This window comes from Camelus bactrianus, chromosome 18 (assembly GCF_048773025.1).
Source record: "Camelus bactrianus isolate YW-2024 breed Bactrian camel chromosome 18, ASM4877302v1, whole genome shotgun sequence".
Lineage (NCBI taxonomy): Eukaryota > Metazoa > Chordata > Mammalia > Artiodactyla > Camelidae > Camelus > Camelus bactrianus.
Genome location: NC_133556.1, coordinates 17199612 through 17221497, shown reverse-complemented (window position 1 = coordinate 17221497; position 21886 = coordinate 17199612). Strand labels below are relative to the sequence as shown.

General features: G+C 43.3%; 1 protein-coding gene across 13 annotated transcripts in view; it reads left to right on the top strand.

Moving 5' to 3' along the window:
- The window catches only part of TNRC6A (trinucleotide repeat containing adaptor 6A), a 91891-nt gene extending 71523 nt beyond the window's left edge, over positions 1–20368 (top strand). For 8 of the 13 annotated variants that reach the window (XM_074346183.1, XM_074346182.1, XM_074346181.1 and 5 more), the window contains 9 exons: positions 2196–2327; positions 11000–11158; positions 11783–11923; positions 13585–13692; positions 14905–15126; positions 15723–15899; positions 16936–17006; positions 17789–17928; positions 18273–20368. In XM_074346183.1, coding sequence (XP_074202284.1) covers positions 2196–2327; positions 11000–11158; positions 11783–11923; positions 13585–13692; positions 14905–15126; positions 15723–15899; positions 16936–17006; positions 17789–17928; positions 18273–18648 — 1526 coding nt within the window. In that variant the 3' untranslated portion in view covers positions 18649–20368. Of the gene's footprint in view, positions 1–2195; positions 2328–10999; positions 11159–11782; positions 11924–13584; positions 13693–14904; positions 15127–15722; positions 15900–16935; positions 17007–17463; positions 17929–18272 lie in introns of those variants that run through there. The other 5 variants (XM_074346187.1, XM_074346188.1, XR_012500326.1 and 2 more) reach the window with 4 other exon arrangements.
- The last annotated feature ends 1518 nt before the right edge of the window (positions 20369–21886 follow it).

The following is a 21886-nucleotide window of genomic DNA, read 5'->3' as shown; positions in this document are numbered from 1 at the left end:
ATAGTATTTCTTTTTAAGCCCCAGATATCTTAATTTTAGGATACAAAGGGGAGGGGAGGGCTGAAATTATTAGAAATAGCACACCAGAGAAGTTTTGAACAGTGTTGCTTTAAGGAAACAACTGGGAACAGTCACAGCTGAAATTTTAATTATTGTTTAAGTAGTTTGTAAGTGATTACTTGGCATAAATGTAGAAAACAGGGGTGAGAAAAGGGATTGCGTTTCTTGCATTTACAGTAGCTTCCCCCTCTCCTTTTTTCTTAGGGTTCCCGGCTTTTATTCCCTCTGGGAACTTTAGGCATATATGTCTTCTCCTTCCTTAGGTTCCTTTTCTTCTTATGCCTTTGAATTGAAGGCCTTTGATTTTTTGACCTTTGATTGTTCACTCTCTACTCCCTTTACTTTTTCTTTCTCTCTTTCCCTTACAGTGGTTTCTTGTAAACCACCTTTATTGGTTGCTAGCCCAACTTTATTGAAGATGGTCAGTCAACTAGCATGTTCTGGGCTCTGGGCAGGCCTTGAGGCCTGCTGTTGTCCCTGCAGCTGCTTCACTCTGGCTGAACCTAATACATGATTTGGCTCTCCCTGGTATTGCCATGGACCCTCAGCTAGGACAGAGCTTGGACTTTGAGTTTTGGGGGTTGTTGGCAGTCTCTTTACAATCCCAGAAGCAGTTCCCTTGTCAGTTACCACTGTGGGTGAATACTGTAGAAGCAGGTCATCCCGGAGGCAACGGTATAGTGGTAGGAGTAAGAGAGTGCCCGAGCATCGTTGAGAGGTCTCAGTAGTGAGAGGAAGTGGCTCTCACTGTTTGATTACACACTGGTTAGATAAATTGGGCCAGTGAGGAGATAAGTTTCTAAATAAGGGATTTCCTATACTGGCTGGCTTTACAGCAAGAAATACTTTTTTCTGATAAGTAAATCTGCTTAACCCATGCAAGCACCTGTGTGGTTGTCTGAACCAGGCACTGGCAAACTACAGCCTGTTGGTCAAGTTTGGCCAGCTGCCTGATGTTGTAAACAACACAGCCATGCTCTCTGTGGCTGCTTTTGTGCTACAGCAGAGTTGCATAGAGACGCTGAGACCATGCGACCCATAGAGCCTGAGATAATTACTGTCCAGACCTGTAGAGAAAAAACTTGCCAACTGTGGGGTCTAACATGAGTCCAGAGAGCCGCAAATCAAATTACTCTCTCCAAAAATAGGGATGATATTAAAGAATTCGTATTGTTGAAGTTTTTAAGTTTGACCTAGTAACACGTGAACTCTCTTCAGCCCCAAGTATTTAAAACATTTGTTTTCAAACTTTAGACTAACCAGCTGGATGTGTGTTAAACAAAGATTCTGACTCCCACTGAAAAGTTTTCATTTTTAACAAGCATCTCAGATGATTCTGCTGATAGTGGTCCCTGCAATCACACTTAAAGAAACACTGGCTTAATGGTCAGTTTTCTGTACAGTATCTAACATAGAAATTCCTCTTTGTTCCAATAGAATATCTAAGTCTGATGTGTGATGTGTGCCATCAGCAAAGTTCAAGTAACTTGAACCTTGGGATATGGGAGCCTTGCCCTTATGTATGATATTAGAGCTGGAATTTGTACTTTTAAATGACAATATCCTTTGGCTGGTTAGCCAGTTGAAAGTGGTTTACAAGCAAACGTTAGCAACTAAAAGTGAGTTTACGTAGTTCTTCATGCATGGTACTCTTGGGAAGCAGCTAAGAGTTATATTTTATTAGATAAACTTTAATATTAGCTTCCTTAGAATTTTTCTCTTTTTTGCCAAAGAATTTTAAATACTCAAAATTATATGGAGTGGTTTTTCATAGTTCATGCAGTTACAGTATTGATGGTTTTATGGCTTGAAACCATTCCATCATTGAGTATTAGACCAGCTAGTTAGGATTTGTGTGTGTTGCTCTGTCTCACAACCTAGCCGTGGCTCTTTCTCCTGGCATGTTCTGCGTGACCTTGGCTAGGAGCCCAGAGTGTCTGTCCTGCCTGCCCTGCTTCTGTGTGTGATCATTTGGCTGTTCCACGTCTGCAGGATGATGTTTATTAAGGAACATTAGGCAAGACTGAAAACACTAGATTAGCTGCATATGTTTTTCTAGAAAATGGAAGTTGTGGTACCAAGGAAAACATACTGTATTTTATGAAGTATTTTTTAAATTATTATTTTATTTTTAGGCTTGAACTCAAACTTGAATGTAAATATGGATATGAACAGTATTAAAGAGCCACAGTCAAGACTAAGGAAGTGGACTACAGTGGACAGCATTTCTGTGAACACATCTTTGGATCAAAACTCCAGCAAACATGGTATAAAAATACTTATGTTTTGCCTTTTAAAAAAACTAGAATACTAAATTTAGACCTTTATTCTATTTTAAATGCATATTTTAAGAGCCAAATTCTTTTGGAACCTTTCCTTGTTATTAAAAAGTGCTTTTATTAGTTATTAAATCTTAGTTTAAAAAACTGACCTTTATTACGCTATAATGCAAAATAGAGATCAGATTATACATTTATTATTTTTAATTATTCCTTCTTTAGATGGTCAGTCATTTAGTATTTTGCTATTATTTTATTGTCCTAATGTTCTACTTAACACTTACTCAGTTTAATCTGATGTCAAGTGTTAAAAACTTTCACCATAATTTGACTTCTGTCAGTTTCTTGTATATTGACATCCTTTCTTTATGTATTTTGTTGTGTGTTTAATCATATAGATTCTGTATTATTGTCTTCTTAAATTTTTTTTAGAAATACCATCTTCATATTACTATAATATTAAGCCATTCATCTAGTGGATGTTAATGCAATATCTTCTGCTTTCCAAGGACTGTGCTAGGTCACTTGGAATATATAGATACATATGTACAGACGTGCACACAGTTGAGTGTACATAAGCAAGTAAAAATACTTGCCCTGAGGGAGCTCATTGTTTGGTAGCAAAAATAAACATGTAAATAGCTTGAGCACACTGTGATAGGAACTATAGAAGTTAATACATGTATTAGCACAAATCCAGCAAGAATGTGAAATCCACTGGAGAGGTGAGTCGGGCTAACAAACCAGGGGTGTGGCAGGTCTGGAAAGGCTTTATACAGGGACTCATCTGAACTGAGGCTTCAGGTTTACCAAACAAGTAGAGAAAGAGCAAGGAGAGTGTGAAAAGTTCAAAGACAGAACAAGCTGGTGGGTTCTGTTGTGTGGGCATGTCTAGAAGTGAAGGTACAAATGAGAGAAAAGAGAAAGGTGCAGGTAGACGGTAGGTATGGAGCCACCATGGAAAACTTTTGTTCCGAAAATTATTTTAAACATGAAAATGGTAGAGATCTGGAGGCACATAAGACTTAAAGAAATCCGAGTGAGAAAGAGGGCAATGGACATGAGGGGGGCATGCACTGAAGAGAGTGTTAGAATTAAGGACAAAAGAGGCTTGATAACTGACTTACTCTGCGTGTACATGATTGTCTGTAATTTGCCTCCAGTGCCTCTTGCCTCCCTCAGTCCAACCCCTGTACCTTAAAGACTGGGCTCAAGAGTCATTTCCAAGAAGCCTCCTCCAGGCTTTGTGCTCAAATAGCACCTCTTGATATATATATAGATACGTCTTGTGTGGGTATCCATTTAGGCCTGTCTCCATCACGTGATGTAAACTCATGGAGGACAGCGCCCGTGCTTGGCTTATCTGTAGCCCCACCGAGCACACTGCAGTGTTTGGGGAACATTTGCTCAGTGAAGGGCCGAGTGGACCGTGATGCAGTTAATGGTAGAGTAAAGGCAGGAGACAAAGCAGGCCTGCTGGGCCAAATAATGAATTAATTCTAGACTTGTTGAGTATGGTGTTTGGGGGATAGCCTAACGTGGAAAAGCCCAGTAAGAAATTAGAAATAGAGGCCTAGTACTTAGAAGAAAAATCTGGGCCAGAGGAAGATTTGGTGTTCATCAGAACGTTGACATCATGGACACGTGTGTCAGGTTGGCCCAGAGAGACGGGAACAAGGGCAGTAGTCGTGAAGCACCTGGAAGAGAATGGCGGGAGAGATAGGATGTGAGACACAGAAAAATGTTTCTGCCATATGGTTTTCTGTCTTCTCAGGTTAAAATGATTTCTCCAATGTCTTTTGCGTGTCTGAGCCCCATTTTCTTTGTAACAGTGAAATGTCTTCTTCCTTCCGGTGCTCTCGTCAGTGTGATGCATATCATATTCAGTGTACTTTCAGAGGGCGTATGGGTAAATAGTACGCATTACTTAAATGGGGTGTCACCGTGCAGCATAGGTTTTGAAGTCAGATAGACTTGATTTGATCCCAGTTCTTAAAACTCTTAAGGCCACGGAATTTGCATGTGTAAAATGGAAGTGATACACTGTAGAATTGTTGAGGATTGAATGAAATAGTAACTAAAGCTCCTATCTCATTGCCTGGCACTGGCCATGCAGGTAGTAGGCAGTGGTGTCTTCTTACAAGCAGCCTATTATCATAGATTTGTTTTTCATTCAATTCAATTAATAATTTTATGTTTGATTTTTAATTTTTAATTTTATGTTTGCATTTTATCTTCTCTTTTTTAAAACGTTTTTTTATCCTTTTTTTCACTGTTCATTTTATTGCATAGACTGTTTTTCTGCATAAATCTGGAATGTGAGGAGGGAATCTTTAAGGTTTTTAGTAATTAGCATAAACAATAAATATTTTTATTCCTGTATATATAGCAGTCTACGGAACACATTCTGATAATGTTCTCTTTTCAGAATAAGAAGGTTGATGATTTTCCTTTACTTCAGTCTAGGTTCCTACTGTTTTTTTTTATTGATGTATAGTTAATGTACAATATTATATGTTACAGGTGTACAATATAGTGATTCGCAATCTTTAAAAGTCATACTCCATTTATAGTTATTATAAAATACTGGCTGTATTCCCTGTGTTGTGCAGTATATACTGAAGCTTATTTTATATCTGATAGTTTGTACTGTTGATCGCCTACTCCTGTGTTGCCCCTCCCTACTTTGCTCTCCTCACTGGTAACCACTGGTTGGTTCTGTGTCTGTGAGTCTGTTTGTTTTTTGTTAGATTCACTAGTTTGTTGATATCATACAGTATTTGTCTTTCTGTCTGACTTACCTCACTTAGCATGATAATCCTCCATGTCCATCCATGTTGTCGCAAATGGCAGGAGTTCGTGGCTGAGTAGTATTCCAGTGTGTATGTGTACACATCTTCTTTATCCATTCATCTCTTGATGGACACTTAGGTTGTTTCCATATCTTGGCAATGTAAATAGTGCTACTTCCAACATTTGGTACGTGTATTTTTTTGAATTAGTGTTTTTGGGGTTTTTTTAGGGGGGGTTATATACCCAGGAGTGGAATTGCTGGGTCATGTGGTAGTTCTGTTTTTAGTTTTTTGAGAGACTGCCATACTGTTTTCCACAGTGGCTGCACCAGTTTACATTCCCACCAACAGTGTGTGAGGGTTCCCTTTTCTCCACATCCCCGCCAGCGTTTGTTATTTGTGTTCTTTTGGATGATGGCCATTATGACAGTTGTGAGGTGATACCTCATTGTGGTTTTGATTTGCATTTCCCTGATGATTAGCCGTGTTGAGCATCTTTTCATGTGCCTGTTGGCCATCTGCATTTCCTTTTTGGAAAAAAGTCTATTCAGATCTTTTGCCCATTTTAAAAATCAGATTGTTTTCTAAATGTTGAGTTGTATGAGTTGTTTAATATCCAAAATATATTAACCCCTTATCAGTCATATCATTTGCAAATATTTTCTTCCATTCATTAAGTTGTCTTTTTGTTTTGTTAATTGTTTCCTTTGCTGTATAAAAGCTTTGAAGTTTAATTAGGTCCCATTTGTTTGTTTTTTGCTTTTATTTCTTTTGTTTTAGGAAACAGATCCAAAAAATATTGCTACAATTTATGTCAAAGAGTGTTCTGCCTATGTTTCCTTCTATAAGGAAACATAGGCAGAACACTTACGGCTTTCAGTCTTACGTTTAGGTCTTTAATCCATTTTGAGTTTGTATCTATATATGGTGTTAGAGAGTGTTCTAATGGCCTAATGTTCATTCTTTTACCTGGAGCTGTCCAGTTTTCCTAGTCCCCCTTATTGAAGGGACTGACTTTTCTCCATTGTATATTCCTGCCTCCTTTGTCATAGATTAATTGACCATGAGTGCGTGGTTTTATTCTGCTGTCCTTAATCTACTTAATTTGACATCTTGAAACTTTGTCATTATTTTTCCTTTTGTTTTTAAAATTATTTTCTTATTAATAATACAAATTTCTTAATTTTTGTCTGCGTCCCCAGCCCCCAAACATTCCCATTTTCTTTGCTATAGCAGGTGCTTGTAACGTGCCTTACAGCCCAAGGCTAGTAGTTTCCTTTCATGGGTGTGATTTTTATTTCTCCAGGCTTTTACTTCTTCCCTTAAAATCAAGAATGTTTGATAGAATTTCTTCTGTTTGATTGCTTTTATTCTTTCTTCATTGCTGTATATTTTTCCTCCCTGGTAAAAATGACCTTAAAAATGCACCTTGACCTGCTGTGGTTTTGGTCTTCATCTCTTGGAAGAAAGACCAGGTTAGTCTTACATCTGTATACGAGCGCTCTCCAAATTTCAAGTCTTAGAATGTTGACTTTTTTTTTTAAAGGCTTTTCAGTTTGTTTAAAGAAAGTGCTTTTTCTTATCATAATAACTCTGTAGTTACTTATGCAGTATTTTCTCCCAGAGCTATTCCTTTTTGCTCCGTGGCTCTTTTCCTTCTCTTGCTATTTCTCTCTCTCTCTTCTGGTAGAGGCTTAGAATCTTCTTCTCAGGCATATTTTGTTTGTTTGCTTTTATTTTTCTTTTCTTTATATTATAAAAAATAGAGAAATGTTAATCATCCTATTTCCATTATTAATATTTTGGTGTAGTGTCTTTTTCCTTTATAACAATAAAATTGGCATCTAACTATGTATTTCAGGAAAGAGCTCAAAACTGCCAGTTTGTGTTACGTTTTGTTAGATCCTCACTATTTTTAAAGTAAATTTTTTGAACCAATATCTCTTTAAACATTCAGAAAATTTTATATGAAAATTCAGATTTGGGGCATCTGTAGAAATAAGAGTCTGCCAGCAGCAAGCTCCAAAGCAGTGTCTCCCCCCACCCCCAGCCCAGAGGTAAGTGGCTGCTGCCCTTGTGCTTGCTGGCTCACGGCCACTCCCTTCTTTTTGACTGATGGTAGTGTCTATAGCCACTTACCTTTGCATTTATTTGGTGGGAGTGTTTTGTTTGTTTTGTTTTGTTTTGTTTTTCTTCCCATTTCCCTCACACCTCTGCCTTCCCTCCCGTTGGTAGAGGGAGCTTTTCCTGTACTCCATAACCAAAGAAATACTGCCCTATCATCATGTTTCTATCTGAATAAGGACCATGGGTTTTTTTCCTGTAGGCACCTTGCCTCACTTGTTTGTAAACCTGATTGGCCTCAGTGGCATTTGTATTTCCACGTGTTGGTAAATGGGGGCTGTTGTCCCACAGCAGCAGAGTGGTGCAGAGGTCGTTTTTTAAGGGGGGTGGTCTGATAGCAGCATTCAGGCTCACATCAGAGATGAGCTGAGCCTGGGATTGGAGAGTCCTGTGGGGAAGTCTTGGATGCCTCTGACAGTTTGCATCACAATCTGAGGTAGGTTCTATTTTTATCCCCACTTATCGAAGCTTAGAGAGCTAGTATCATAGTTGTGGGAGAAGAAAGGGCACATTGAAGAAAACCTGTGTCAGAGGTCCCCACATATGCTGACTTGCTGGGAGAACTCACAGAACTCAGAAAAGCTGTAATAATTCTCATGGTTTATTACAGCAAAAGAGTATAGATTCAAATCAGCAAAGGAAAAGGCACATGGGACAGAGTCCAGGAGAGGCTTTTTGTGTCCCCTCTGAGTGGAGTCTCACAGATTGAATTCTCCTAGCAATAACCTGTGAAAACATGTAGAAAGATGGCCATCCAGAGAAGCTCATCCAGGCCTCAGTGTCCTCAGTCTTTATCAAAGGTCAGCTCTGTAACGTGGAGCACACTTGTGTGATTGATCTTAGCTGCTCAATCTGCAACCCCCTGTAGACCCCTTGGAATTCAGATAAAAACAGCATGACCCAGGCCCCAGGTGAACAAAAACAGATGCTCACCATAAATCACATTGTTATAAATTCTCTGGCATGGTCAAAGGCCAAGGTATGCAAAAGAACTCTTATCTGGCAGGATATTCTCGGAGCTAGAGGAGCCCGGGAGCCATCAAGGGCTAGTCCTGCAGCTCTTTACAGCGTGCGGTCTAGCCCTGCTGTGCTAACCCTTTACTGCACGCCTTCCAGAGTCAGAAAAACCAGGTTTGTTAAGGAAAGTAGAAGGGAGTGGAGGCATGCACGTTGAGGGAGTTGTGAGTCAAGTGAGGACTAGGCTGGGGTATGTATCTGTGATGCTTTATGTAAAATTCTGTGACTTGAAAGCAGTTTATAAAATCCCTGTCCCCTCCTCAATGCCCAGAGAAAAGTACAATGTTCAGGAGAGGGGGTGCGTTTATTTCAGTCTTGGAGTTGAGGGCAGTTGGAAAAGGCTTCTGGGAGGCCTCTGATCTCTTAAGTTGAGATATGAAAGATAAACAGGAGTCAGCAGGCAGAGGTGGAAGGAGGGGGAACCATGAGAGGTGAGCAGAGGCCAGAGTTTTAAGAACCTGAAAGAGTAGCATATAGAAGAATTTGATTGTTACCCCCTCTGTAATGGTGAACTGAGAAGTGACATGATCAGATTTGCATTTTTGAAAGATTACTCTGGCTGCAGACTGAAGATCTGGGGAGTGGTCATGGACAGAGTGATCAGCTGGGAAACTTTACTTACCTGATCCCAGAGTTTGATCAAATAAAAGATGACAGTGGCCTGACCTTGAGTAGTCATTATTCAAAAGCTGTGTGATCCTTTCCCAATATATACAAATAGCGAATCATTGTCACACACCTGAAACTAATACGTTACATGTCAGTAATATCTCAATAAAATTTTTTAAAAAGAAATGAAGATTAAACGTGTAAGTTATAAAGGCACCCACTAAACAAAAGCTATGAGCCTTCTACCGTTACAGAGAAAAATAAAAAACGAATCAACGTTTTCAGAAGTTTTAAAGAATCTGTAAAGAAATAGAAGGCATCATATAAAATAATATGAGAGAACTAAGACTAAATGTATGTCAGTTTGATAAATGCAAGTGGGTCAAACTAATTTATAAACTCCAACTCTGTGCTGCATACAGTGGACCCAGAACAAAATAATTCAGTAACCTTTGCAGTAACAAGGGGAGTGAAAGGAGCTGTGTAGGAAGCCAGGTCGATGGGGCTGAGTGCTTTTAAAGTAATAGGGAGGGAGGAGCCGGAGGGACTTGCTTCTTGAGTCAAGCAACATCAAACGTATGTTCCTCTGATTAGTATTAAAAGAGTATTTTGTGACATACATTCCTTTCCTTTTTGGATTTTATCTTGAAACTTTGAGTAGACTTGGCTCAAATGTTGCTTTGCTGATTTGTACACATTGGACTGATGATTATCAGAACTTGAAGGTGAAATTGTCATGTAGTAGAAAGAACGTTAGACCATAAATCAAGCAGACTGGGATTCTAAGCAGAATCTGCCACTTAGTAGAGTATCTCGTTTGAAATTTTCCTTAAGAGTCGGGGTAGGAGCTGAGACAGTGGCAAAATGGCAAAATGAATATGGGCTCTAGAATTGACACCTGGCCCTGCTCCGAATTAGCTGTGCTGCTTATTAGCTACTGGCGAGTAACAGCCTTTCTGAACCTCGGTCCCCTGGCTATTAAGTGGGAATAATGATGATACCTCTTGTGTTTTGAGGCGGAATAAGGCAGTACCTCTGAAGCACTTAAGCACTAGAGCAGGCTTAGGTATGTATTGTTGCTGCCTTCGTTGTTATCTCATGAGATACCCCACGTCTGAGACAGTGCCATTTCTCCAGTGTGAATCTATTTGCTCAGGCTAAACCTACCACATAAATTTTAAGTTTTATTTTTCTGATGCCCTCCCATGCAGTGATTAATACAATATAATTGGGCCATAGCTGCCAGTTATGTCAAATCTATTTTCCTTTTTTATAAAATGAAGTTTTAATAAGTAAGAATTGTTTCTTACTTTATAAAGGGAATGCTTTTATCATCACTGGTTCTCTCATAAGAATTAATCACTTGAAATTTGGCAACTATGCTTACTTACTATTTTATTCACAGCTACTGCTTTATAGATACATCCCATTTTATTTCCAGGTGGTTTTCATTCAGCTTACAAAAAAGATACATAGTTCACTCAAATAAAAGTAATAACTAGATAAGGAAGCCAGAGAAGAGAGGGAATGGAATTGGTAGAATAACTAAATCAAGTCCGGGCTGGGTTAGTGCCCACCAGCGTGTATACATACCCCAGTTCAGGACCTTTCAATTACAAGCATTTAAAACAAAAGCTGCTTGGTCGTCTCTGCTCTTCAAGACCAGGGCCCCACTCCTTCACCTTGTTCTCTCTCCCACTTACTGTTTTTCAGACAAAATGGCCTTCCAGTTCCTCACATGTGCCAAGCAATCCTTCCCCTTGTCGTTGTGCAGGCCACAGCCACTGCCTAGCATCTTCTTCCCCAGCCCTTTACATGCCGGCCCTGCCCCCCTCCTTGCCACACACTCCTTCTGCTCTCTGTCCATCTACTTGGCTGTTTGTTAGAATATACTGTCACTGAGGGCAAGGACCCCATTCGTATCGGGGCGTGGAAGTGACTGAAGTCTGGAAGGAAGCACAGGGCTTCCTTTCCTCCTCGCATCTTCACATAACCCACGGTGTCCAGTTTGGAGCACACAGATCTAATAGAAAGTTTACTTACTATATTTGACAAACTACAAGAAATGAATGCGGTGGTGTATTTTGCTCACAGTTGACTACCATTTTCTGTTTCTAGGTGCTATTTCAAGTGGTTTCAGGCTGGAAGAGTCTCCATTTGTTCCCTACGACTTTATGAACAGCAGTACTTCACCAGCCAGTCCTCCAGGTTCAATAGGAGATGGCTGGCCACGTGCCAAATCGCCTAATGGCTCTAGCAGTGTTAACTGGCCACCAGGTAAAATGCCAACAGCTTCTTTCATGAGCGTTTGTTTCCATTAAGATTTTGTTACCTCTAGTTGTGGTCATGATTTGGCCGCAATTCAGTGTGATTGGACTGAACTACACTAAGGATGGAGGAGAATGCAGAAATGACCCCTGAGACGTGAGCACCAAGTCTGGGCTGATAAGTGTACCTGGCCTTTATGCTCCCAGCTCCGAAGGTGGGGTTAGTTCCGCTGGCGGCACAAAGGATCCATAAACCCTCGTTCATTGTTCTTCTCCAGCTGTGTCCAGGAACTGGCTCGACCATGTTTTCATTTGCTGAGGAATCACTAGAAATGCACCTGTGGCCTCTCTGTCCTGTCCAGATTGCTACAGCTTTAAGTTTTGTAATAAAGCACTTTGAAATCTTACTGTTTAGAGCTATATTATACCCATTAAAATTACTCCATGCATCAATTTGTAAGTGTTCATAAATAACAGCTCATAATAATCGTAATACTGAGTCAGCCTGTTACGGCATTGGTATTGATTGGAAATATTTGAGAATTGTGTAGACTTTAGGGATAAAAATTTGGGATAGTTAATGGACTCTTGGATGATGATTAAGCCTGAACTAATTTTACATTTTTTTTTCCAGAATTTCGCCCTGGTGAACCATGGAAAGGTTATCCAAACATTGACCCTGAAACTGACCCTTACGTCACTCCTGGCAGTGTCATAAACAATCTTTCAATTAATACTGTGCGGGAAGTTGACCACCTCAGGGACAGGAACAGTGGTATGTAGGCTGGTACCAACTCAGTTTCTCAGTGATGCAGGACAGTTTAAGAATGGCTCAAAGTAGATGTGAAACTTTCAGCAGCAAGTGTCACTAGCACGTCCCAACACCTGACCAGAACCATGGGACTCGTGACAGTGAAAACAGAATTCTCAGTTTCCCATAGGTGATTCTTCAGCTGCTCTAAAAATGGGGTGGACTTACTATCTCTTGGTGTGGTAAACACGTATATTATCTCAGAAAGCTGACACACAAAGGACCAACAGGCATTTGCCTTCCAGTAGCTGTATTAACAACTGAAGTGTGGTGCCTATTTTATTACAAGTTTCACTATTGTGGTTATTAAGAAACGGGCATTTCTTGTAAAAGACGTTACATTATTTGTTTATACACTCTGGATATTAAAGAACTTTCATCTGGAGAAGCAATTTGGCTTTTTTTTGTCTCTCAGAGAATGAAAATAAGAACAATTTAAGGGTCCCTGCAGTCTAGATGCACTTTTTAATGGGTTATCAAATAAAAATCATCCTCCCATCTACCACGTGGTTATTCACCCCAGGCATTTACAGGTGTTCCATGCACACACTAGACACAAGGTGAATGAGATGAATAAAGACACCCTCTCTGTTTCTGTAACACATGTCCTCTCGTATGTCCCTTTGAACAGTTTATAATAAAGAAAATGTAAACCGGCCAACACTTCATTAAATACCTGTTTCTTAACAAGTGTTTGCCGTAGCACAGTGGTAAGATAAGCATCCTCCTCACTCTGAAGTGGCTGAACTTCGCAGACAACCACGTCTGGAAGTAGTTAAAGCCACTGCTTCTGTAGGAGAACATGGGGACAGAGCCAGACATAACACCTCACAGCCTGGGAGTTAACAAAAGAATCTGGTGGCTTGCACAAACAAGGGTTTCTTCTTGTTTGTAGAAGATTCTGAAAGTCAGGAGAGGAATTTAGATTTGATATTAAAAGAAAGAAACGTCTGAGATTTTGAGTGGGAGATTCCACATTTAAGGTGGGGTAATCCGACAGTGGTGAGCAGAATGGCTTGGAGAGGGAGGCCTGTTAGCTGTTGCCATGATTCATGCAGGGATCGAGTCTGCAGCTAAACTAGAGGGGTCATCAGGGGCGTTTTAAAACAACAGGAAGAAAGGCGAGGTTTCGGGGACTGAATGTGCGGCACGTGGGGGAGGACGAAGGCCTGGCCAAGTGGTAGTGTCAGCCCCTGGGTGCCTTGGTGAACTGTCCAAGGAGAAGTCACCGGGTTTGAGAGGCAGGAGCTGGGCACAGTGAGAAGGGGCCCTCCCCGTGGGGGCCGGTACCGAGAGGCGGGGCTGGTGTTTCTCGGGGGTATCTCTTGCTGTATCTCATTGTTGACGTGTATTCTCACAGACAAGTAGGAGACAGGGATGTGGGAGGGCAAGTACCTCTTCTGAGCCACTGTGAAAACAGTGAGCAAGCTCTCTGCATGCTGTTTCAAAGGCAGGAAGGAGGCTGCAGTCTTAGGCACTGTCCCCGTGGCCCTGAGCGTGCCTGCCTGCTTGCTTGCTGGGAGCCACAGTTACAGGGTCGCAGGTTTGCTGGTGCTTTTGCTTATTCTCAGATGCCAGATCCCTTACTCTGGGGAAGACTAATTAATTGGCTCTTCCCCACTTAGGGTCATCCTCATCCTTGAACACCACGCTGCCTTCAACTAGTGCCTGGTCATCCATTCGTGCCTCCAACTACAACGTTCCCCTCAGCAGTACAGCACAAAGCACTTCAGGTGGGTCCTGCCCCGGGCTCGCCAGGGCCCTGTCGGAGGGAGGGGTGTCCTCAGAACCTGGGGCGGGGCTGTGACGCTTAATCCCGCTTCTTTTGATCTACAGTCTTCTTCTCAGGGAGCTTAGAGTGTAAGTATATTTCTGAAACCTGGAAAATATTTTTAACACCATTTGCCCTTGTTTAAAATCTACTAAAACAGCCTTCACTGAACAGTCACTCACATCTGAGAGCCATCTCAGCTCTGTAATTAAATGTAATTTAATTCAAAGCAGTGGTTATCAACTATCTATAGTGAAGGACCTTTTATTTTTTAATATCCAGCCTTCTACAGACTGATAACTTCTGTAAAATGTAGTAAACCTGGACTTGGAATAGCTAGAAAAATGACTATGCACTTGGGGGCTAGGGCAGCAGTGTCAGGTTGTTGTCAGCTTATAAACACTCAGTCAGTTCCGTACTCGGACTAGTGATAAACTGTGTTGTGACCAGTCTTCCCATTACACTTTGAGATGTGCTAACTTAAAAACATGCAGCTTATGGATCAGGTAGAAAAGTAATTGATGGTGATGGCAATTATAAAATTTTCCATCCCCTACTACCCCATCATGGGGCTTTTTTAAGCATGATTTTGAGAAGTTTTCTGTGTGCCTGGCTGTGCGCTGGACCCATTAGGCAAGTGGCTTAACCTCTCTGATCCTCAGTCGCATGTGTGTCAGGATTAGAGGTAGCCAAGCACCCAGCAGCTCAGCTCTTGGCACAGAGTGCCCCCCAGCAAATGTCTGCTCTGAGGGCTCCCTGAGTTGGGGCTACTTCTGTAGTCCTTTTTTCATGAGTAAACAACAGAGTGCTAAAATCTATTTGATGGCCTAAGTGTCAGTCTTGAGTGACTCATTACAGTTGTTGAGTTCCCAATTGCTGTGTTAGAGCGGTTCAGAGCAGTGTTAAGTATAGCTTTGTACGCTGGACTAAGTCTCGCAGGTCTTAAAACTGTTAATAACAGACAGACGGGCTGTTTTGAGGCAAGGGAGCAGTTTCCTTGTGCCTTTCTGTTTTTCTTCTTTGGCAGTTTAGTTTGATATGGGGATTTCTTATAGTTTTTGTTTGTTTGATTTGCTTTTAGTGGGAGAATGAATGTTAATCATTATTTAAATTTTCTTTTTTCTGAAAGCATTTATCTCCCCTCTCCCCCACTTTGTTTTTTCCCTTTGAGTAGCCAGAAATAGTGATTCCAAATTGACATGGTCTCCTGGTTCAGTTACAAACACCTCTCTGGCTCATGAGCTGTGGAAGGTCCCTTTGCCACCTAAAAACATCACTGCTCCGTCCCGCCCACCTCCGGGACTGACTGGTCAGAAGCCACCCTTGTCTACGTGGGATAATTCTCCCCTTCGTGTAGGTGGAGGATGGGGAAATTCTGACGCCAGGTATACCCCAGGTAAGGTGGCGTGCATACGGTGGTTCCATGTGGTTAATTTTCTGAAACTAGCCAGTACCAGCAGTCTAGTTTAACAGAGACCTAAACAGCAGACTGCAGCATCACCCTCTATAAAGCAGGACTAGAACTTTATTTATAAACAGAAGGTTTCTGGTGCATTGCCATCTTCTGCAACTTCCATGCTTTTGAGAATCTCAAATTTTACTTTAAATTTTGCCTGGTTTACTTAAGAACTTTTACCCAAAGACACACAGCAGTCAGCAATAAAGTTAATGGAATGGGGATTTCCTTCCTTTCAGAAGCTCCTCAAGAGCTCATCTTAGTGTATTAACTTCCTGCTCGTAGCAGGCACCACGTCACACAGAGCAGAAGCTGCCATTTGCCGAGCCTGGGCGAGGTGGGAGCAGCCCACCTGGGCCTTGAGGAGTGGGGCCTGCTGCAGTGAAAGCCTGGCCTGCGCTTAGGGTGGCGCAGAGCTCACTGAGGCAGCAGGACGTCTGAGAGAAGGGTGCTGTGGGTGGATCGCACAGGCCTAAACCGGACTGTCCCAGGAAACTGGGGCAAGCGGTTGCCTTACGCCTCTGTTCCTTCTGCAGACGACTGGCACTGGAGTTGTGCTGGCATCATGCCCCGCCCCTGCCTCCCCCCAACACACGCAACCACAAATACAACTCAGAGCTTATCTGCTGGCTCAACCAGTAAATGTGATCTTATCCGTCTTCCTGCCCTGCCCCCAGAATGGACCAAACATGCTCATCTCCAGGCTGAAAATGGTAGTAAGACTTCATTAATAATTTCTGGTCTTTAGACAGGTGATTGGCTGAAATAAAACTTGCATTGTTTCTTTTGGAGAAAAGTTCTAATTATGGGAAAAGAACACGTGAGTCTGTTCCAAGCTAATAAATGCAAACTAGTGTGATCAGTGTCACATGTATGTGGTTCTTTCAGGCCACAGACATCTTCTGGGTGCCAGCTAAGTGACTGGTGGTACATGGTGGGGGCGATAATAAAAGTGGCCTAGGAGCCCTCACCCTCAGAAGGGTCAGTAGGATTGAGTGGGATCAGAAGGCCTGTGAGAGTAAGCCGGGCAAACAGATGGAGCAGCAAGTATCAAGGCACTGGGGCCTGGGAAAGCATAGGGCTTCCTGTTGGAGTTGTCAGAGCTTGGCAAGAGGTGGAGCAGCGTCAGGGGGAGATGAGTAGGCGTGAGCTCTGTCGTGCAGATGTCCTAAGTCACGCGGTGTTTCTGAGGCACCTTTAAGTGGTTGTAGATGGGGAGTGACTTGATCACGTTTTAAAGCTCTGCTGCTGGGAGAAGGGATGTGGTGGGGCCGAGCAGGACAGCCGACGGGGAGCCCCCGTGGGAACACAGACGAAACAAGGAATGTGTGGACGATTGCAAGCTCTTAAATCCCTTTGAGATCATCCCAAACTGAGGCCATTCCCCAAAGGCGATCATTTTGAGAGAGGTTTAGCTTTATGAAGGGAAAGATGGTAAAGACATCTGGCCTTTGGTTCACCAGCCTGCCATGTGATAAGCTGGGAGCCCTCTGAGCCCGCTCTCCCAGAGGCAGAGCCACGTGCCCCGGCAGTTGACTGGTCAGAGCTGGGGGGGAGCTGGCATGCTGGGCCTGGGGAGAAAGTACCCCGTGTGGAAGTGCAGGGAAGGAGGAAGGAAGGGAAGGACGCCCATGAGAGCCCAGATGACCCTCCCGAATACCTGCAGTTTGACTGGGATGTGTTTGTCCTGAACACTCATTCAGGCCACAGCCTTGGAAAACTGACCTGCCCTTTTTCTTCCTTGTTTAGGTTCCAGCTGGGGTGAGAGCAGCTCAGGGAGAATAACAAATTGGCTTGTTCTAAAAAACCTTACACCTCAGGTAAGAATGTCAGGTGTCCTGTCTGTGTGGACACACCAGGTAGCATGGAGAGCAGAGGATTCCATTCTTGTTTGAGATGAGGACTGCCCAGGCCTTCTGAGTGGTACTGAGCAGGTGTGGAGGCTGGGCGGAGGAAACAGCGAAGGATGGCCTTTAGCTGCCTCAGACAGACTGGCGGTCTGACCCAGCGGTTTCTACACTGTAAAATGCACAGGAGCTGACCAAAAAGAGAGCCCTGGGCCTCATCCCCAAAGACCTGGTTCCGTAGATCTGGGCTCGGATCAGGGATCTGCGTTTCTGTACGGGCATTCAGATGACTTTGATGCAGGTGGTGCTCATACTACCTTTGAGGAGCCCTGTCTGCCCTTGTAGATTAGAACGTTTTCTCAGTCCCTGGACCACCCCCCCTCCTCCTTTGGAGGCTGGGTGTTAAGAGCCCGCCCCCCTCCTCCCCCAGGGAGCAGTGCCTTGATGAATCCTGTCCTCAGGGCAGGGAAGAGAGAAGACATGAAGCCACAGCAGGGGCAATGGCTAACTAAGGAATTGGGGATCTGGGGAATGTCCAGGAGTCTAGAGGCCACAGAGGTATGGCTCTGGGACCAGTGGAGGTGGGGCGGGGGGTGCTGAACCCCATCACAGCAGTGAGTCCCAGTGAAGAGCGGCACCAGGAGTGAAGAACCTCGGGCAAGAGAGACAGGACCGAGTCCCAGCCTGGGACCACCTCCATGGACGGTCCTCGTGACGGTGCGTCTAACTGGCAGTTCCCACACCCTGTTTCCTAGATCGATGGCTCAACTCTGCGTACCCTGTGCATGCAGCATGGCCCACTGATAACATTCCACCTGAACCTCCCACATGGAAATGCTTTGGTCCGTTACAGTTCAAAAGAAGAGGTAGTGAAGGCACAAAAGTCTCTGCACATGTAAGTTGGCCGTTCTGTGCGTGACCTGGGTCCCCTCGTGCGCGTGAGAGCCCGGCTGATGGCCCCGTGCCGCCCCTGGGCCAGCGTGCGGTCCCGCAGCGCAGGCCTCGCTGTATCCTGGGTTCCGCGGGCTCTGGGTGGCGCGTCCTGGCCTGGAGCGCCCTGGGCCCGTGCCCCGCCTCGGGCTTGCGCTCGCCGGCCGGAGGGCAGGCTGGGTCCCTGTGCGCTCCCTCTCCCCGTTCCAGGGCCTTTTTTAAGCAGAAACTCAAAGTGTCACCCTGACTTTTGACTCAGAGCCTCAGGTACCCCGAGTCTTCACCAGGCCTGCTTGTGTCTCTCTCCAGGTGTGTACTGGGGAACACTACTATTCTTGCTGAGTTTGCCAGTGAAGAGGAGATCAGTCGTTTCTTTGCACAAAGTCAGTCTCTGACCCCTTCTCCCAGCTGGCAGTCTCTCGGGTCCAGCCAGAGCCGGCTGGGCTCCCTCGACTGTTCCCACTCGTTCTCCAGCCGGACCGATCTCAATCACTGGAATGGTGCTGGGCTGTCGGGAACTAACTGTGGAGACCTTCATGGCACTTCCCTCTGGGGGACCCCACATTATTCCACAAGCCTGTGGGGGCCTCCAAGCAGCAGCGACCCCCGGGGAATTAGCAGCCCATCCCCCATTAACGCTTTTCTTTCTGTTGACCACCTGGGTGGGGGTGGAGAGTCCATGTAACAGTGTAGACTAGACGCACGGACTGCGACCTCAAGACGCGAAAGAAAGGAGCACTAAGTCGGGCTCGCCGCCTGCAGCCAGGGGCCACCTGTGGGAACAGCTCTTCTCTGCACATTTTCCACTTTGTTTTCCCTGAAACATATCAGTTTGAATACTTGAATCATGCAGGCCAATATTATAATGTGAAAAGGTATCTATCTATTTACACTCCCAAATAGCGCCATACATGCTAAACCGTGTAGAAGAGCTCCCTTGTGTGTAGTCATCATGTCTAGCCTTTGGGTTCTTTTCCCCCTCTCCTGTCCCCCTCCCCCCTTCATTCATCTTTTTTTTTCCCCCTTTTTCTTTTTTTTTTTTTTTTTTTTTTTTTTTTTTTCCTTTCTTTTTTGCAAAACCCTTTTTTGGGCTGATAATGTATGAGCTTTTAACTTTGCACTGAATGATGTTCTCTCCGTCTAATCGGCAATATGGGGGGGCAGCTGTTCCAGTGTAAATGTTTACTCAAGGATGTTCTTAAAAGGTGTGCGCTCTCTACTATGCCTTGATGTTTGCCTACCTTATTGTGGTATCGTGGAGTTTAAAAGATCAAGTTATGATGCTGACTTAGGACTATAAATGAAAGTATTGCACCAGTTTTTTCATGTTAGAAAACTAAAGAATTTCGCTCTGCAGTTTGAAAAACTGTGGCCACAGCTGTGACTTGCAGCCCACCTGCCACCCAGGACGGGCCCTGCACTTTGAATAGGCTTTCCATTTTATTTTGAAGGTTCCCACGTTGAACCTTCTTGTTTACAGATTTTTTTGTTTGTTTTTTGAGAAAAAAAAATGTTTACTCTTCCATCATTTAAAAAAAATTAAAAGACAAAAAAAAAATGGAGGATGATTTAAAAGATGCTTTCTATCTCTGGGAAAAAGGAGCAGCATTTGGCCATGTTCTTTTGTTTTTCTATTCCTGTCCTAAATCAAAGAGCATGGTTCTCAGGAAAACCAGTTCCCCAGTTAAAAAAAAAAAAAAAAAAAAAAAAAAAACTCCTTGTAGTTTCTTATAGGAAAAAAAAGAAAAACCCCAACTTTTAGCACTGATACTACATACTGCTCTGTTAAAGAATTTTCTCTGCCAAAAAAAAAAAAAAAAAAAAAAACAAAAAAATGCTTAAAGCTGGAGTTTGAGATTCTGCTTTCAGATGCTGTCTTTTTATTAGTGAGTGATGACGGTTTGCTAATAATCAGTAGGTAATAATTTTTGTAGCCCCATCAAGTGGCTCTGTGCGTCTCTGCTCTCTCGTGACTGTGTTACTGTCTAACTGTTGTACCTTAAAGCCGAAATCAGTAACTATGCATACTGTAACCGAGATACTGGGCTTACAGGATCGTTCGTTGTACAAAGAAAATTTTAAATGTTGTTGCAAACTAACGAGTTACACCATTTTTAAAATTTCTTTCTCTCCTCCCCCCCTTTTTTTGCCCACAAATGGTATTATAATGCTTGCTTAGTCAAAGAAGAGAGACTAAACAAGGGTAAAAATTTTAACAGTACAGAATTTGCCATCATTTCATTGCCTTGATTCTAACTGTTTGTGTCCTAAGATGCAAAAGAAGTCAGTGGCTTTTAACTGTTTACAAATAGAATGTGATTGTAAAATGTACAGTTTGGTTGTGTTTGAATTATGAAATTTCTTCAGATATAATAAACCATGACTTTTTGGCTGCTCAACATTAATTGTCTCTTTTTTGTGAATTTATTTGTACGCTCTTTTTTATAACGAAAGTTTCAGAGTTGCTATGTATGAGGGTTCTCATAGAGCAACCTAGTAACAATCTGAGCAAATATCTGAACATTTTATCCGAACTTATTCACAATTTCACCCTGAAATAATGTGAGAACAATGGGAAACTGTAGCTTGCTCCTTCCTACCCTCTTTGAGCATCTTTGGGATCTTGTTGCTCAAAACTCTTCTGTGACTCCATCTTCCCCACCATTTGTGCCCATCTCAAGCCTCAGCAAGAGACCATTTGGAACATGAAGCTTAATGACTTGACAGTGTTCTAGTGTTAAACTCTCATACCTCTGTTACAAAATGAGAAATGCCACAGCCTGGACCGGCCTTTTTCTCCCCCTTCACGGCCCGCCCTCCTCACTGCAGGAGCCTTGGGCCAGAACCTGTGTATGCATTTCAGTGTATGACTTCAAATCATGCTCCAACTTGCCAGGTGTAAGCTAATGTTGTTCAATGCATTCAATGTATATCGACTTCCATACTGGTTTTTCCAAAAACCAAACGTAGCTTTGAAAAACCACGTCTGGAAATGTTCAGAACGTTAAGCTGATTGACCTTTGGGGCTTTGAGTAGTATATAATTGACTTCATAATTGCGTTAATTGTATTGTTAAAAGTGTTTGGGAGTTTTTTGCGCTTGTTATGTGGAAATAAAGTGTTTGATTTAAAAAAGTAAAAGTGGTTTGATTTTTGCCTTGTCTGCCTAGTCCTTAAAGAAAACAGCTCTATTCGCCTAAGTGGCTGTGTTACTCCCACGCCCTCCTCCATCTCTCAGCTGCCTGTGCCTTAGTCCAGGCCATTAGTCTGACCACGATATCCCCCTGGCTGAGTGGCCTCGACTCACTGACAGCCTGTAAGAGTCAGTCTAAACGTCTTAATACATCCAGTCATGCGTTTGCAAATAGAGCTCCCGAGGGCCACTGAGCTCCTGCTCCCGCTCCCCTGGACACACTGAGCTGCCCTGGTCCCGCTCCACACCTGCCACCAGCCTGCCCAGCGCTCCCTTACCCTCAAAGACGGTGATCGCTGTGGTCAGCTTCCCCGGGGTTTTTTTCCCCATCAAGTGTAGACACCGCCTCCCATTGCTGCCTGCCACAAAAAATGTTATCCCCTCATCACTGCTGGTGATCATTGAGCTTCAGCCGATGAATAACCTCTTGCTAGTCTCTGTAATCCACGTGGTCACACACTAGGTATTCACTGAACAGGTGTTGAAGGAGTGACAGCTGTTACCTGTTGACATTTGAGGACCCAGGGTTGTGGTAGTGCCACGCCATTCAATTGTGAGGGTGGATGAACCAGGGAAGTGGAGGTGAGGTTCCTGACAGGGTCTAAGTTGGGTTAAATAGTGTGTAGATGGGAATTGAGGGGAAGGGCGAGATACTTGGGTCAAAAGGAATGACAGAAGTTGCACTGAGCAAGCTGGCTCAGTGTTCGGCTGAGAGATTGCTTCCGTGCATC